The sequence below is a fragment of the Xenopus laevis genome, chromosome 9_10L, assembly GCF_017654675.1.
Source record: "Xenopus laevis strain J_2021 chromosome 9_10L, Xenopus_laevis_v10.1, whole genome shotgun sequence".
NCBI lineage: Eukaryota > Metazoa > Chordata > Amphibia > Anura > Pipidae > Xenopus > Xenopus laevis.
In genome coordinates this window covers 52,726,536-52,740,960 of record NC_054387.1, presented here as the reverse complement: position 1 = coordinate 52,740,960, position 14,425 = coordinate 52,726,536, and the positions used below count along the sequence as shown (strand labels likewise).

General features: G+C 42.1%; 1 protein-coding gene across 1 annotated transcript; it reads right to left on the bottom strand.

The window, feature by feature from the left end:
• Window positions 1–542: 542 nt before the first annotated feature.
• Window positions 543–3,568, bottom strand: LOC108701187 (E3 ubiquitin/ISG15 ligase TRIM25). Its single transcript, XM_018235487.2, has one exon. It carries the CDS (start codon window positions 2,908–2,910, stop codon window positions 1,120–1,122), a length of 1,791 nt encoding a protein of 596 aa, XP_018090976.1. The 5' UTR covers window positions 2,911–3,568; the 3' UTR covers window positions 543–1,119.
• Between the last annotated feature and the right edge of the window lie 10,857 nt (window positions 3,569–14,425).

The window sequence follows — 14,425 nt, the reverse complement described above, 5'->3', positions numbered from 1 at the left end:
TTTTTTCCTGCATGCAATGGTTACATATGTCTGGTTGTAACTTGGCTTTAAATAAAGAACATTTTTCTACATTAATAACTGTAATAATCTTCTGTTTGCACTCTAAGAACCTATAGCCTTTGGTTTTAAATAGGTACCCCTTGCAGGTACCCCCTTTGGATTAAAAATCCAAACTTTTAAGACACAAAAAGACAGCTTTCTTGCTCTATTGTACATGCACCTGCCCAGGACCGAAGAAAGCGGAAGAAGATTGGGGCAAATTAACTCCTACAGAAGTACCCCGTGCCAGTGCAGTTTTAAGTGAACAGAAACACCAGCTTGGGGTATTAGATAAGCAATTATAATCAAAGATTTGGCACACCCAGTGATTATATCTTTCAAACTCTTTCTATTGGAAGAATTGTGGCACCCTATTGCTGAAATGATATGTGAGTAGCACTCCAAATAAAAAGAAAACAAAATGTGGCTATTATATAGAGTGTCTATTGAAAGCACCCAGATACTGCATATATATCCAAGAAAATCAAAGTCAGAACACTCTGTAAAGAATATACTTTTATTTTAAATGCAGGATGACATTATGAATTACTTTATAAGTTTTTCATCTGGGACCAAACAAGAGGCACCAGTAAACACCCTGAAAACAATAGGCAAGCAACAAATTACAATGAAAATATAATGCATGTCATATAGTGGATATATAATGTGTGCCGTATTATTATAACGCATGCCTTATAGTTTGTCGAGAATGGTCATTTTTGGCATTGGGGTATGGATATCTACATACTGCACACTGGCATGTGTAAGTGCAATATTTCATTCAAGCTATACATGTAAGCATATTCTGTGCATTTAATACATCAATGCCTCCTCCTGTACTGTCTAAAGGAAACAACATGGCGGCTCCTACCCATATGTATAAATTTAGTATACGGAAAAGGAATGTTCTGGGCACACAATAAGCTTTAAAACGCAATAAGCTTTACCATCATACTGTACTGCCTAAGGAAACCCTATACCCCATGCTTCTGGATTGCCCCCCTTCACCCCACCTTAAATTAAGCCCTTTGTTGTAATAACTTCTAGTTACCCATGGCTCTTTCTATTGGGATACAGGCTCTAGCTAAGGATTGTCACAGAGGCATCACCCCACACACAGAATGCAGCATGCAGCGGCTCAGTGAAGGTGGCAGTGAAGGTGTGTAAGTGCCTGATCTGGTCACAAAGCTCATAAAAGGACACACTGCCGGCCTCACAGTCCAGGTACACCCCCAGTCTGTGGCAGGAAACCTTGTAGGGCAGATTAGTTTCTTTACTGCCATGTCTCCCTGAGAACTTCTGTTGCTTCTCTTCTAGTTTATTGGAAGTTTCATATCTGTACAAACACCAGGACTTTGGATTTTCTCCAATGTAGGACTGAAAGCCTTTCCTTGCTATACTGGGATAAGCCACCCCTATCCTCACTTCCCCCAATTCACTGATCTCCACCTCCCAGTAGTGTTGGCCAGAAGCAAAACTCCTGCTACTTAGGACCTGAGATTGCTGGAATCTATCTGACGAGTCTGTGTAACCCTGGCTGGATTCAGAGTATGACACTGTTTTTTTGTCATCAGACACAACAATGTTATTAGCAGCCGTGTTTATATCTAGAGTTAAATCTGTGGCCCTCTTCATATACATTGGTGGAACCACACAGCACGAGGCCTCAAAACAAGAGACGCTCCTAAACAATGTTTGCTTTTTTGACTCTTTGGTACATGATGACACTTCTTGCTGAGCTTTTCCTGAGCAGCATGGGGTTTTCCGTCCTTCTGATTGAGTCACATCACCAGCTTTCTTTATGTCTGCGATTGGGGCCTTCTGCTTATAGATAAATGTACTTATCTCATTGACAATTCCATTTAATCCTGTAAGCAATGTCTCTGAGACCTGATCCATCTGCTCTAAATCTGGTGCCAGTAGTTCTTCTCTTCTGCTGCCCTCATTATCTCCCTCCTCAGTATAACTAAGAGCAGCTCCTTGTGAATTCCATTCCTCTATGACTGCTATGGGGTTAACCATATTGCACAACTCCTCAATTTGATGGATCCTCTTGATCAAATTCTGCTTTTTTATTTCCAGATGCCTGATCTGATCAGTGAATGGGTGTGACAGATTTGCTTCCAACTGTGAGATTTCATGGTTGACTCGTTTCTCTAGAGCTTCATGGTGTTTCCTTATATCCGTAAAAAGGAGAGAGACTTCTTTGGTCTGATCTTCTGATTTACATTTTACTTGTCTCTTGTATCCTTCCAGTCTCTGCTCTCTTTCCTCAATATGCTTTTTCTTTGGGCACAGTTTCTCCAACACCTTTCTCAAACTTTCCTTCCTCTTCTCAGAGGCCTCCTTCAGCTTCTCCACCTGGTGGCCCCTATGCTCTCCATCCAAGTAGCAGGACTCACAGATACAGGCACCATCCACCTTGCAATAATAGTACAGGACTTTGCCATGGATGGAGCACTTTTTGCTCTCAAAGACAGCTGTTGGCTCAGTTAAGACATGCTTCTCGGACTTACTGTGCCAGTACAGGTGGGTGACACACAGAGAAGCCTCACACAAGAGACAGGTTTTAGAAGCATGTACAGATGAGTGGACACAGTAAGTGCAAAAGATACCACTCTCCTTCTGGTTTAAACGTACCTTGTCCACTATGTTCCTTAGGGTTAGATTTCTTGTAATCTCAGGTCTTCTCATAAAACTCCTGCGACAATCTGGACAGGAAAATACTTCCTCACGGCTTTCTTCACTTTCCCATGTTTTTATAATGCAGCCCTGGCAGTAGTTGTGCCCACAAGGCAACATTACAGGGTCTATGTAAAGCTCTCTGCAGATGGAGCAGTTCAGTTCATCCCTCAAATCAGCCAGCGCCATCACTGAAAGCGGGGAGGCAAAAAAAGCCTTTTATGCTCTCAAATGATTTAGTTCACGCTGTAGCCCCAAGATGGATCTGTTCCTTGTAACACCTTCAGAGTTTTATTGAGTTCTGAAAGTGACTGCTTTAATGTGATCGTTTCATAGCAAACATAACTGAATGAATTACAGAATAGGCCTTGCCCTGTACCAGTTTTTCCAGTTGTACAGAAATGAGCCACACATACGCCGTTGGGAAGTTATGACAATAACTGGTGTGGCTTGTTTTTCACTGTCCATGAAGTAAAGGAACAATGACATGAAAAAAATATTTTTATGTAAAAGGACTGTAGTAATAGTCGCAAACCGATGTGCTTAAGTTTCATGAGTTATGGTTAGCTCAGATATAGGTGGGCAAATATTTAATAAACAAAAGTCAGAGAAATAACGGCATAAAATTGACCTTTTGCTTAACCTTGTATGCTGGTTAATCCTTAGGGGCAGAGTTTTCATCATAAGAATAGAGAAAGCAACAGAAGCTATTTAACAAGATTCTAAAAATCAACAAAAACTGGCATTTGGAGCATATTCTCTCTCTACACTTGGCCATAAAAGGCAAAACATCATACATATGAATGTCACAATACTCTCAGATGTACATTGATACCACATATGCATAAGACTACCCAACTATGGGCCAGATTCAATTTAGTGAGAACAAGGTTTATCACGTGAAGTCATGAATGAGATTCAATTTCAGAAAAACTTATCTCTTGGTTTATCACATGAAAACTCTATTAAAGTCTATGGGGAAAAAACTGGAACTGAATTAGGAAAAACTTTTTTTCTTCTCCAATTGAATCTCATCCATGAGTTTTTACGTGATAAACCATGAGAACTTTTTCCCACTGAATTAAATCTGGCCCAATATGACAAAATATATATGTGCCGGATACTGTGCAGAGTGCAAAAATGGGTACAATTCAACATGTTTTTTGTACAGCCATGGAATCCGTTATCTGGAAACCCATTATCCAGAAAGCTCCATATTATGGAAAGGCCATCATAGACCCAATTTTAAAATGATTTCCTTTTTCTCCGTAATAATAAAACAGTACCATGTACTTGAGCTCAACCAAGATATAATAATCCTTACTGGAAGCAAAGCCAGCCAATTGGGTCTATGTAATGCTTACTAAATGTTTTTCTAGTAGACTTAAGGTATAAAGGTCCAAATTACAGAAAGATCCAATATCTAGAAAACACCAGGTCCCGAGCATTCTGAATAACAGATCCCATACCTGTACTTTTTTTTAACTTTATCCCCTGCACTGCACATATAATTGGTAGAGGTCTCCCTGCTCAGTTTAGACAGCACTGTATTTTATGAGGGGCCAACTAGGAGAGACACATAGATGCCCCTCTCCTCCTGCCTTCTACCAATCCACCAATATATGCCTCATCCAGCTGCACAAGTTAGAGGTGGCAATAGGACCCTGTACTTAACAACATAACATAAACATAAATAACACAGGCCTGTTCAATACTCTGATAAGACATATGCATACGATATCCAAACTATGTGGTATATAGAGATGCCATGATATAACTGTAATGATTGTATTGCTCAAATTGTGATGGCTGCAAATGAAATATTCTGTCTACACAAAAGCCCATGATAGTTATGTTACCCTCCCCAAAGCACTAAGATTTTACAGAGTTTGTAGAATTTAAATGGGTACATATCTCTATTTACTACCAATTCGCAAATCATTCCTCTAATTAGTGGTATACAAACGTTTGTACATAACATTTAGCACCACTTTTCACACCAAGAATGACTTGCCCTCCTGATATTGTCATTGGTTTCAATGGGTTACACCAGGTAGTGTAGAATAACGGCATAACTTTCTGCTTTTGCCTGTAACACACATACTGTACATTTATACATGATATCTTTTTTTCGTATATTATTTCTGTAATGGAAAAACATGGCCTTAATTTACACAAAAGGACACAAACAGAACTTTGTCATTACGCCATTTATTTTACACCAACGTTAACAATTTGTCTTGGCGTTACATATTTTACACACCTTTATAAATATTCCCCTGTGAGTAAAGGCTCTTAGGGCATTTTTATTTCCTGGTGTTAGCGGCCCTGACAAAGGAAGGTACCGTTCCATGAAAAGAGGGTGTGTTGCTCAACAACATTTCTTCTCTTTACAAGGCATGAAGGCTTAGATAAGTGTTACAGTATTTGCTCAATATCTCTGATTGCTGGATGATATTGACACAATACAATGTTTCTGTATTGGTTACATATTAACTTTTATGCCAGTTGTCTGTTTCTTTGGGTATCTGTGCAGGTCCTCACCCTCTCCGATCAGCCCTGTGCCTGTCCAGCTGCCTGGCATCTAAGGAGTTTTAATCAGGTCCCTCTACACATAGAATAGATTTGTTTTAGAACAGGCCCATCTGGTGGAATGCAAAGATTTGTTGCATCCTGTGCAGGGGCGATCCTGCCCAATTTGCAGACTGAGGCGACCTATGATTTTGCCGCCCCAGCCTCCCCCACGGCACTCACCTTGAGCGCCGGACGGGGGTCGGGGGGGTCCACGTCGCCTGAGGCGAGTGCCTCAACTCACCTCGTTGGTGGAGCGCCACTGAACCTGTGGCAATATATTTCCCAAAAATGATTTGCAATAGTATAACATTAGGATTGCTGCAAGTAAAACATATTACTCATGGCCTTCTGGCTTAATGGCTGGAAATTGTCTCCCTGCACCTTTTTCAGGGAATAAGCCAATTTTAATATCCTCAAGATTATTAGAGGTTTTTAGGCCCAACATGTTTCTACTAAAACTGCTGGTTCTCTGGGCCCTGCTCACAAGACTTCTACTATAGATTCTTCTATTAGACATTTAGAAGCTCTGTGTACAACTAAATGCTGTTCTTCACATTTTGTTACCATTTGGAGCTTTCTAGATGGCAACAGAGTTCTACAGTGTTTTCTGATATCCCTTTAAGAATTCTTAACAACCTGCCAACTTCCAAGCAAGGCAGTATAGGAACCCCGGTCTCAACATTCAAGGATGTTTATGTTTGATCAGCTCCACTGCCATCTGAAATAGTTTAGCTTACTCCATCCCAAACTGTTGGGGATACACACGAGAAATCATCTCCCACCTACTCCCTGGTGGGGCAGGAGCTTGCCGGCATATCAGCGCATGTGCAGTAAATTTCTGTTTAGCAACAACTGCGCATACTCCGAAACTCACGAAAATTGCTGAAGCGCCATTCTCATTCTGAAGAGTACCGAAGCGGATGAAGATGGCGCCCGTGAACGCTGATGGACAGAATTTGCACGAAGGGGTAAGTAAAGAGTAAGTGGCATTTGCCTGGGGTAGCATCTAGGCTGGGGGGGAGGAGGGAGGGGGGTCTATGTAGGGTGGGGGGTAAGGTTTTTTAACTTTAGGGTTTAGTTCTCCTCTCTAAAGCATTTTTACATAAATATATGCTGCCACCTATTGGTAGACAGTGAGAACTGTCTAAAATCAACTTCTTAAAGGAACAGTTACATCAAAAAATGAAAGTGTTTCAAAGGGTTTACCTTTGGCGGGTTCAGGCTGACCTCGTTCCTCCGGTTGCTGGTGGCGGACGCCTTGCACTGCTGGTCTGACGGCTTCCAACTACCTTTTTTTATATACACACCCGCCTTGTCACCCTGCCCCTTTTTGTGACATCATCGGCGGCTCACAGTCCAGGTACAACCCCAGTCTGCTGCAGGAAACCTTATAGGACAGATTGTTTTTTTTTTCACTGCCATGTCTCCCAGAGGATTTCTGCTGTCTTTCTTCTAATTCTAAATCATCTCAAAACATGACACAGTACAGGTATGGGACCTGTTATCCAGAATGCTCGGGACCTGGGGTTTTATTTGGATCTTCATACCTTAAGTCTACTAGAAAGTCATGTAAATATTAAATAAAACCAATAGGCTGGTTTTGCTTCCAATGAGGATTAATTATATCTTAATTATATCTTAGTTTGGATCAAGTACAAACTACTATTATTATTATTACAGAGAAAAAGGAAATAATTTTTAAAAATTTGGATTATTTTGATAAAATGGAGTCTATGGGAGACGGCCTTTCTGTAATTCGGAGCTTTCTGGATAACAGGTTTCTGGATAACGGATCCCATACCTGTACTAAACACTGTTGTCTCTTCTGCCTTTTCTGTACATGCTGAGATGTATTACTGGGCTTTTTCTTAGCAGCAGTTTTTGGTTCATCTGAAAGAACCACATCACCAGACTTCTTTATATCCATTGCTGGAGCCTTCTGCATATAGATTCATTTATTTATCTCAGTGACAATCCCATTTACTCCTGTGAGCAATGATTCTAAAACCTGATCCATCTGGAAAATAAAACAGCAGAGAAACATCAAGGGCTGCAAAAGCAAAAAGAAAAACAACATAAAAAAGTGGCTGCAGCAAGTCACCAAGGTCTTTACTGAGATCAGAAAACCCATGGATCACACAGAAAGACAAGTAATTGTCATCTCCAAGCAAGAAGATATTCTAAACCCCCTCTCTATACTAATTGATGCATTGGGAAAAAAGAAAGATAGGTGGTTCTGGGACTTTGTTGAAGGAGAATTATGATATTGGGCTCTGCTGAAAAGAGATGGCTATGTAGAGAAGGATAGAGGTCTCTCACTGGATATAAAGATGGCTGGTAACAATGTGTGTGTATCTAAGGACCATAAAATTGCCTCCTGGTCAGCATTAAATCAGGGTCACCTACAGAGCCCAGAGAGATTTTCCTCTCACCAGATTTTAATTGCCAGTTATTTTTTCTCATGGCAAAATTACTGGGAGGTGGATACAAGCTCCTGTGGGGTGTGGCAGTTGGGGATGGCCTATCCCAGCATAATAAAGCATGGGCATTATATACAGTGTCAGACTGGGACACCAGGGGCCCACCCAAAAACCTTAGACAAGGGGCCCACCATAAAACCTTAGACCATGGGCCCACTCTCAGTACTAATACTCTTCATCTCCTCAATCAACCGCTATTCTCCTAGTCTGTTTTCTTTAAACTATAATCAATTATTCCATCTATTTCGCCTCTTTGATCGCATAGAAATAAGGAATGGCCATGAAATAGGCCAAAAGTTTAGCAGCATGAGGTCCCACTGACACCTGGGCCCACCGGGACTTTTCCTGGTATCCCGGTGCCCCAGTCCAACACTGATTATATAGATATCATAAATATTGGTGTTCATGCTGTATTCTTTGAAACACAATGGGAAAGAGACCAGTTTGGACCAGGACCCATCAGGCATCTGCACACATTCACTGCCCGATTCACCCCTACATTGCTGCATTCTGGGTATCAAAGGATGGCTGGGTGAGGAGTAGTACCTAGTAACATCAGACAATAGCCAAATAGGGATAGTATACCAGTATATAGTATACCAGTACATGGAATAGTTCAGTAATTCCCAAACTGGGGGGCTGTCCCTCTGGTGGGCCTGAATCAGTGGCAGAAGGGGTCCAGTCTGAAAACCAGTTACAATGAGATTAGGGGATAATGCCTGTTAGCTCTCTTAGATATTCCTAAAAGCTCATATAGAAGGTAAATCAGGGTGCAATTTGGAATGAACACTTATGTATGTATACACCAATGTTTTCCTATATATGCATTTATAATAAAATAAGTTATTTGTACCAATAATCACTTTTTATTTATTCTATCAGCTGCTCCAGAGTGTGGGTTAGACCAAGGGTGTTTCTAGCAGCTGGTCGATGCCACAACGAGGGTTAGATCGAGCACTGGAAATAATCCATTTTTAAGGGTTCAAGTTTGATTTCCAATGTCCATCACTGGGTTCAACTGTAAAAAGTTTACCCAGAGCAAATAGCAGCTGGGTCCTTAGGTGCTGAAGTACCCAGAATCTTTTGATAGACTCACTTTATACTATTCCTAATAAAATATATCTTAGAGCACAAGTACACATTCTGGACAGGGAGGTGGATTGTTTCAAAAGAGGGGTCAAAGAAGCCATTTATGTAAAAACAGATGAATGAGAACCTTCACAGACATCTTGGAGCATTACTACATAATTCTGTTTGATTCCAGAGCTGGGCTAGGGAATATATTTTGGGAAATGCTTCCTTGGGTTTTACCAGCGAGAATCTTTTTTGACTAGTATGTGACTGGATTTCCTAGGGCCCACCTGAAAATCTGATTTTCAGGTGGTGAAAATAAGAATGGGCTGATGGAGATTATCCTAGTAGACGTGGTCTATGGGACCCCCTAACATGGGATCATTGGGTGATTTTTCAACGTGGTGTAATTACATGATTGTTTTGTGGCCATGTCAAGTCCTATAACTAAGTATGTCAGGAGGGACAGCCAGCAGTGCACAAGTCCCACACTTGTTATGCGACTCAGAAGTTTTAGTTGTACATCCAAGGGGTTCATGGCATACAGATACAAATGTTAAACAATTCACCCAGGCTATTCAGGCAGATGTTCCACATGCATACATAAATCTGTCATTTCAGAGGGCTATACTCCCTATGCCAGATATCTAGGCTGGGTTTCATACATTGTCACCAGTCCTGGAATTTCCTGTCCTCATCTGGCTCAGCAATCCAACACTCCAAAAGGTGTCACTTTGCTATTCCGTACAGGAATTTTCATACTGACAAACACAACTGGCTAGAAACCATCAACCCTTCTCATTAGCCTATCCTTCTCACTTGGGTCCCTATCTGGTGAATGATCCACTGGGATCCACTACCCTCCTTGTTGGGGCAATAGGGTCCCAAAGCACACAGCAAGCTCTCCTGTCCTACACACTGGAACCACCTACTTGCTGTCAGGTAGGAAAGTGACTTGGAAAAGGGAATTTCTATAAAGCAGACCCCACAATCTGCACCCCTTCCCCCCACAATTCTTTGATCATTCACACTAGGAGCCCAGTGTGATCAGGGGCCCATTTCTATTGTGCACACATCTGGACCCAGCAATAACAATTTAGGGGTCAGTTCCTGCTGAATTGTGCTTAGTACAGGTGAATACCTATGCTGACATAGATTTATGGAATCTCTCTGTACAGGCTATGAGCAAATTTAGGGGGCTGTTCCGGATTAACATTTTCATAGTACATGGGAATACCTAGGATGTCATATTTTATGGTATCTCTATGTACAGGCTATGAGCAAACTTGCTGTATTTTCTTTGCTATATTGTGTTTAGTATAGGTTTTATCAAGTCTGACGCTGTAACAATGTAACAATAGTAACAATGTGCTTGTATCTGGGGGCCATAAAATTGCCTCCTGGTCAGCATTAAAGCATAAAAGCATAAAACACTGTATGATAAAAGTCCTTTTCAAATTAAACATGAAATCCAAATTCTATTTTTTATTACAGCATGTTGTAAATGCAATTAAAAATCAGCTGTCAAACAACTATTGCCTGTCCCAGGGCAGACAATTACTTTCACTTTCCATTCAGCACTTCCTAGATGTCACTGCATTCCAGGGTTGCCAGGTTTTAAAATTCCAAACCCGCCAATGTACGGAATTTGTCTAGTTTTGGAAGAACCCGCCCTATTTCCTGCCCTTCCCTCCGGACTCCAGCTTCTTTACTCTGCTTCAACCAGCAGCAGCCAGTGGGAGGTGGTGAGAGTGGGGATGGAGGAGGAGGTGTACGGAACACAATTTAGGACGTCATCAGGAGAACATATGCTCCTGCGTACGTTCTCCTAATGAAGCAGTATGCAGACTCGCCTCTTGTTATATTAACTTGTCACAAGAGGCTGCAGTCAAACCCCGTGCTGCCCACATATGCTGTTGTAATCTACCCACTCGTGGCTCATTGCTCAGCCCTCTCTGTCCTCAGCCCTCCCTCCTCAGATCTCAGCTCCTAAGCCAGGCTGATGGAGAGCTTTTGTACTGAGGGCCGAGGAGGGAGGGCTGACGGCTGAAGACTGAGGAGAGAGGACAGAGGACCCAGGACGGAGGTGCGACTGCAGAGAAAAAGCAGGCAATGCTGCATTCCTCTGGCTTAGGAGATCACATGCAACAGAGCGATTTCCCCTGAGGTTGTCCTAAAATGCTTTACGTAGGAGGTGGGTTCTTTCCTGGTTTCCCTCAATCCAAGTCAGACTGTTGCCTAGGAGTGCTGCTGCTGCTGCCTCCTCCTCCTTTTCTCCACAGCACCATCTGCTGCAGGTCACCCCAGCAGGGGCGTAACTATAGAGGAAGCAGACCCTGCGGCTGGGGGGCCCAGGAGGTATAGGGGCCCCACGAGGCCCTAATTCATATGCAATTTCAGTAAATATTGGAGAAACAAGTCAACCTCTAAACATTTTGTGGGCCTGAAAAATAATTTGCTGTGGGGCCCAGTAATATCTAGTTACGCCACTGCACCCCAGCTTTTAGCTCCCCTTCCTCTTTCTACCAATCATTCTCTTCTTACCTCACCTCCTACAGCTCCTTCTTTCCTACACCCTACCTTCCTGGAGCCCCCAAGGACTAGATCCAAACCTATATGTGGGTCTGGATTCATGAACCAACAACACCAGCAGATCCATGGCATGCTAGGATCAGCTCACTTTCCTTAGTGTACAGCCCAATTTGTTTGTGTACAATTTGGGCTATTTTTGGGCTACTTTTAAAATGTTTTTTGGCTATTTTTTTTTAAAGATTTTGGCTGGTTTTGAAAAGTAAACCTGGCAACCCTACTGCATTCCTTACATTCCCCATGTCTCTTCACCATTTAGTTGTGTAACCAGTGCATGGAGATGGACATCAGCTCCCCCATTCTGGTGCACAAACAAGATGCAAGACTTGTCTTAAAGGGATACTGTCATGGGGGAAAAATTTTTTTCAAAATGAACCAGTTAATAGTGCTGCTCCAGCAGAGTTCTGCACTGTAATCCATTTCTCAAAATAGCAAACAGATTTTTTTATATTAAATTTTGAAATCTGACATGGGGCTAGACATATTGCCAATTTCCCAGCTGCCCCAAGTCATGTGACTTGTGCTCTGATAAACTTCAATCACACTTTACTGCTGTACTGCAAGTTGGAGTGATATCACCCCCTCCCTTTTCCCCCCCCAGCCAAACAAAAGAACAATGGGAAGGTAACCAGATAACAGCTCCTTAACACAAGATAACAGCTGCCTGTAGATCTAAGAACAACACTCAATAGTAAAAACCCACGTCTCACTGAGACACATTCAGTTACATTGAGATGGGAAAACAGCAGCCTGCCAGAAAGCATTTCTCTCCTGAAGTGCAGGCACAAGTCACATGACCAGGGGCAGCTGGGAAATTGACAAAATGTCTAGCCCCATGTCAGATTTCAAAATTAAATATAAAAAAATCTGTTTGCTCTTTTGAGAAATGGATTTCAGTGCAGAATTCTGCTGGAGTAGCACTATTAACTGGTTCATTTTGAAAAAAAAATTTTTCCCATGACAGTATCCCTTTAATAATAGTGTCCATAAAATGGCTCCTGCCTGCTTACTATAATTATGAATTCCCAGACCGAAGGAAACACGTTTCAAATAATTTATATAGTGTAATTAAAGTTAATTTTGCTTCACTAACGCAGGGCCGGATTTATTCAAGTGGTGCCCGAGGCCAACGCAGAAACTTCACTTGTGCCCCCTCCTGTGGCCGCGTGGTCCTAGTGCCAGCACTGTGCGCACACGATTGCACTTTTAAATACCGGAGCACCCAGGGCTCCCTAGAATGCGGCAAGGCGCATGCTGCCCCTAAAATTTTGCCTTTTGCCTAGCCACAAATCCAGGCCTGGACTAACGTGATAAAATAGGATTTGGAATAATTTTTTTGGGTGATGGGTCCCCTTTAAATCAGTATCACCCGGAGAGCTGAGAGATTTGTCTCCCACCAGATTAGAGGTACCTGTAATTTTGATTCAGGGCAACATCACTGGGAGGTGAATACAAGTTTCTGCGGGGTGTAAAGTGTGGGGTTGCCTATCCCACCCTAGAGAGACAAGAGGCAAAATAATATTTTATATAAAATAATGAAATAATAAATGCTGGTAATTTTGGGCCTACTGTCTACAGGAAAAATTAAGTCTGAGAAAAGAAATGAGTTGTAATGTTGCTCGGCTTAAACATTAGCCATGTAATGTTTCTTTGGTCACTTCTAGGCAGAGCTGTATCAAGTTTCTGCCCCAACTTTCGACAGCTGGCCAAATGACCAGTGTGCTGTTGACTTTTTGAGCTCTTAACCTTGTAAGATGACAGTGAATGGGCAGTTACAAGGGGCGTCAAAAAGCGGCCTCCTGTAACTTTAAGAGCCCTCCCTCCTCAGCCCTCAGCCCTCCCTCCTCAGCCCTCAGCCCTCCCTCCTCAGCTATCAGCCTTGCTTACGAGCAGAGGTCTGAGCACAGATGGCTGAGGAGGGAGGGCTGAGAGAGCTGAGGAGGGAGGGATTTTGTAATGAGGGCTGAGGAAGCAGGGCTGAGGACAGAGGAGGGAGGGCTGATGAATGAGCCATGTGGGGGGAGATTGCAACAGCAAATGCGGGCAGCACGGAGGTGTGACTGCAGTTTCTTTGGATAAGTGAGTAGAATAAGAGACTAGTCTTAATACTCTACGAGAGCGCAAGCAGGAGCGTGTGTTCTCCTGATGATGTCCTAAAATGCATTCCATAGGGATAGGTTAATGCTGGACTGGCCATAGCAAGTGCATATTTATTCTGCAAAATCTGGGACTTGACAGACCCGTGAGTACTGCTGTGATACATGAGTGCTCCCGTCAAACCTTTATAGGATTCATGCAGTTCCTGGGGATTGCTGTTACTGCCTCACTCTGTGGAGGTATTACACCATAAATATATGATGGCTATTGATGACACTGGGGATCCAGCTCTGGATTCATGTTGAGGTCATATTCTGCTAAAGTATTCCTATCCAAAGCCAGTGGAGTTGCATCTCTATTCAGTAGCAATTATGCAAAGCTAATCCATATTATTATTATGAGCTTTGAACTTATATATTCACTTTACTAAGCCAATCTAAAAGGTGAACACTAAACTGGACCTGGAACTTGCAGTGTTCTGTTCTGTTAGAACTGTATATATTTCCCTAGCTAGTTTTTAAAAAAACATGTACTTCTTTGGTTCATTAAAGCATAATTCCATAAAGCAAAGAAACTGTTAAATATAGTCCTGGTTTTATCTCTGACAGGTCACTGCAGCTGACACCACAACCATCAGGTGGTGTTGTTACAAATCCATTTGATTAATTAAGATATAGTTTAGAAAAGGCCCATTAACTTTACCGATATAAAGTGCAAATGTTCTCAGAAGAGCGCTCTGGGTCATTTTGCTTTCATTCATTTTAAAGGGTTTACAACTCTAGGAATTTTGGCTCATGAGCTGCTTTGGCTTTGAAGACGAAAAAAATCACAACCTCCAGAGAGGCTCCTGGGAGTTTGTAAACCGCTATTTATTCCTCTTAAAAGGTAACAGA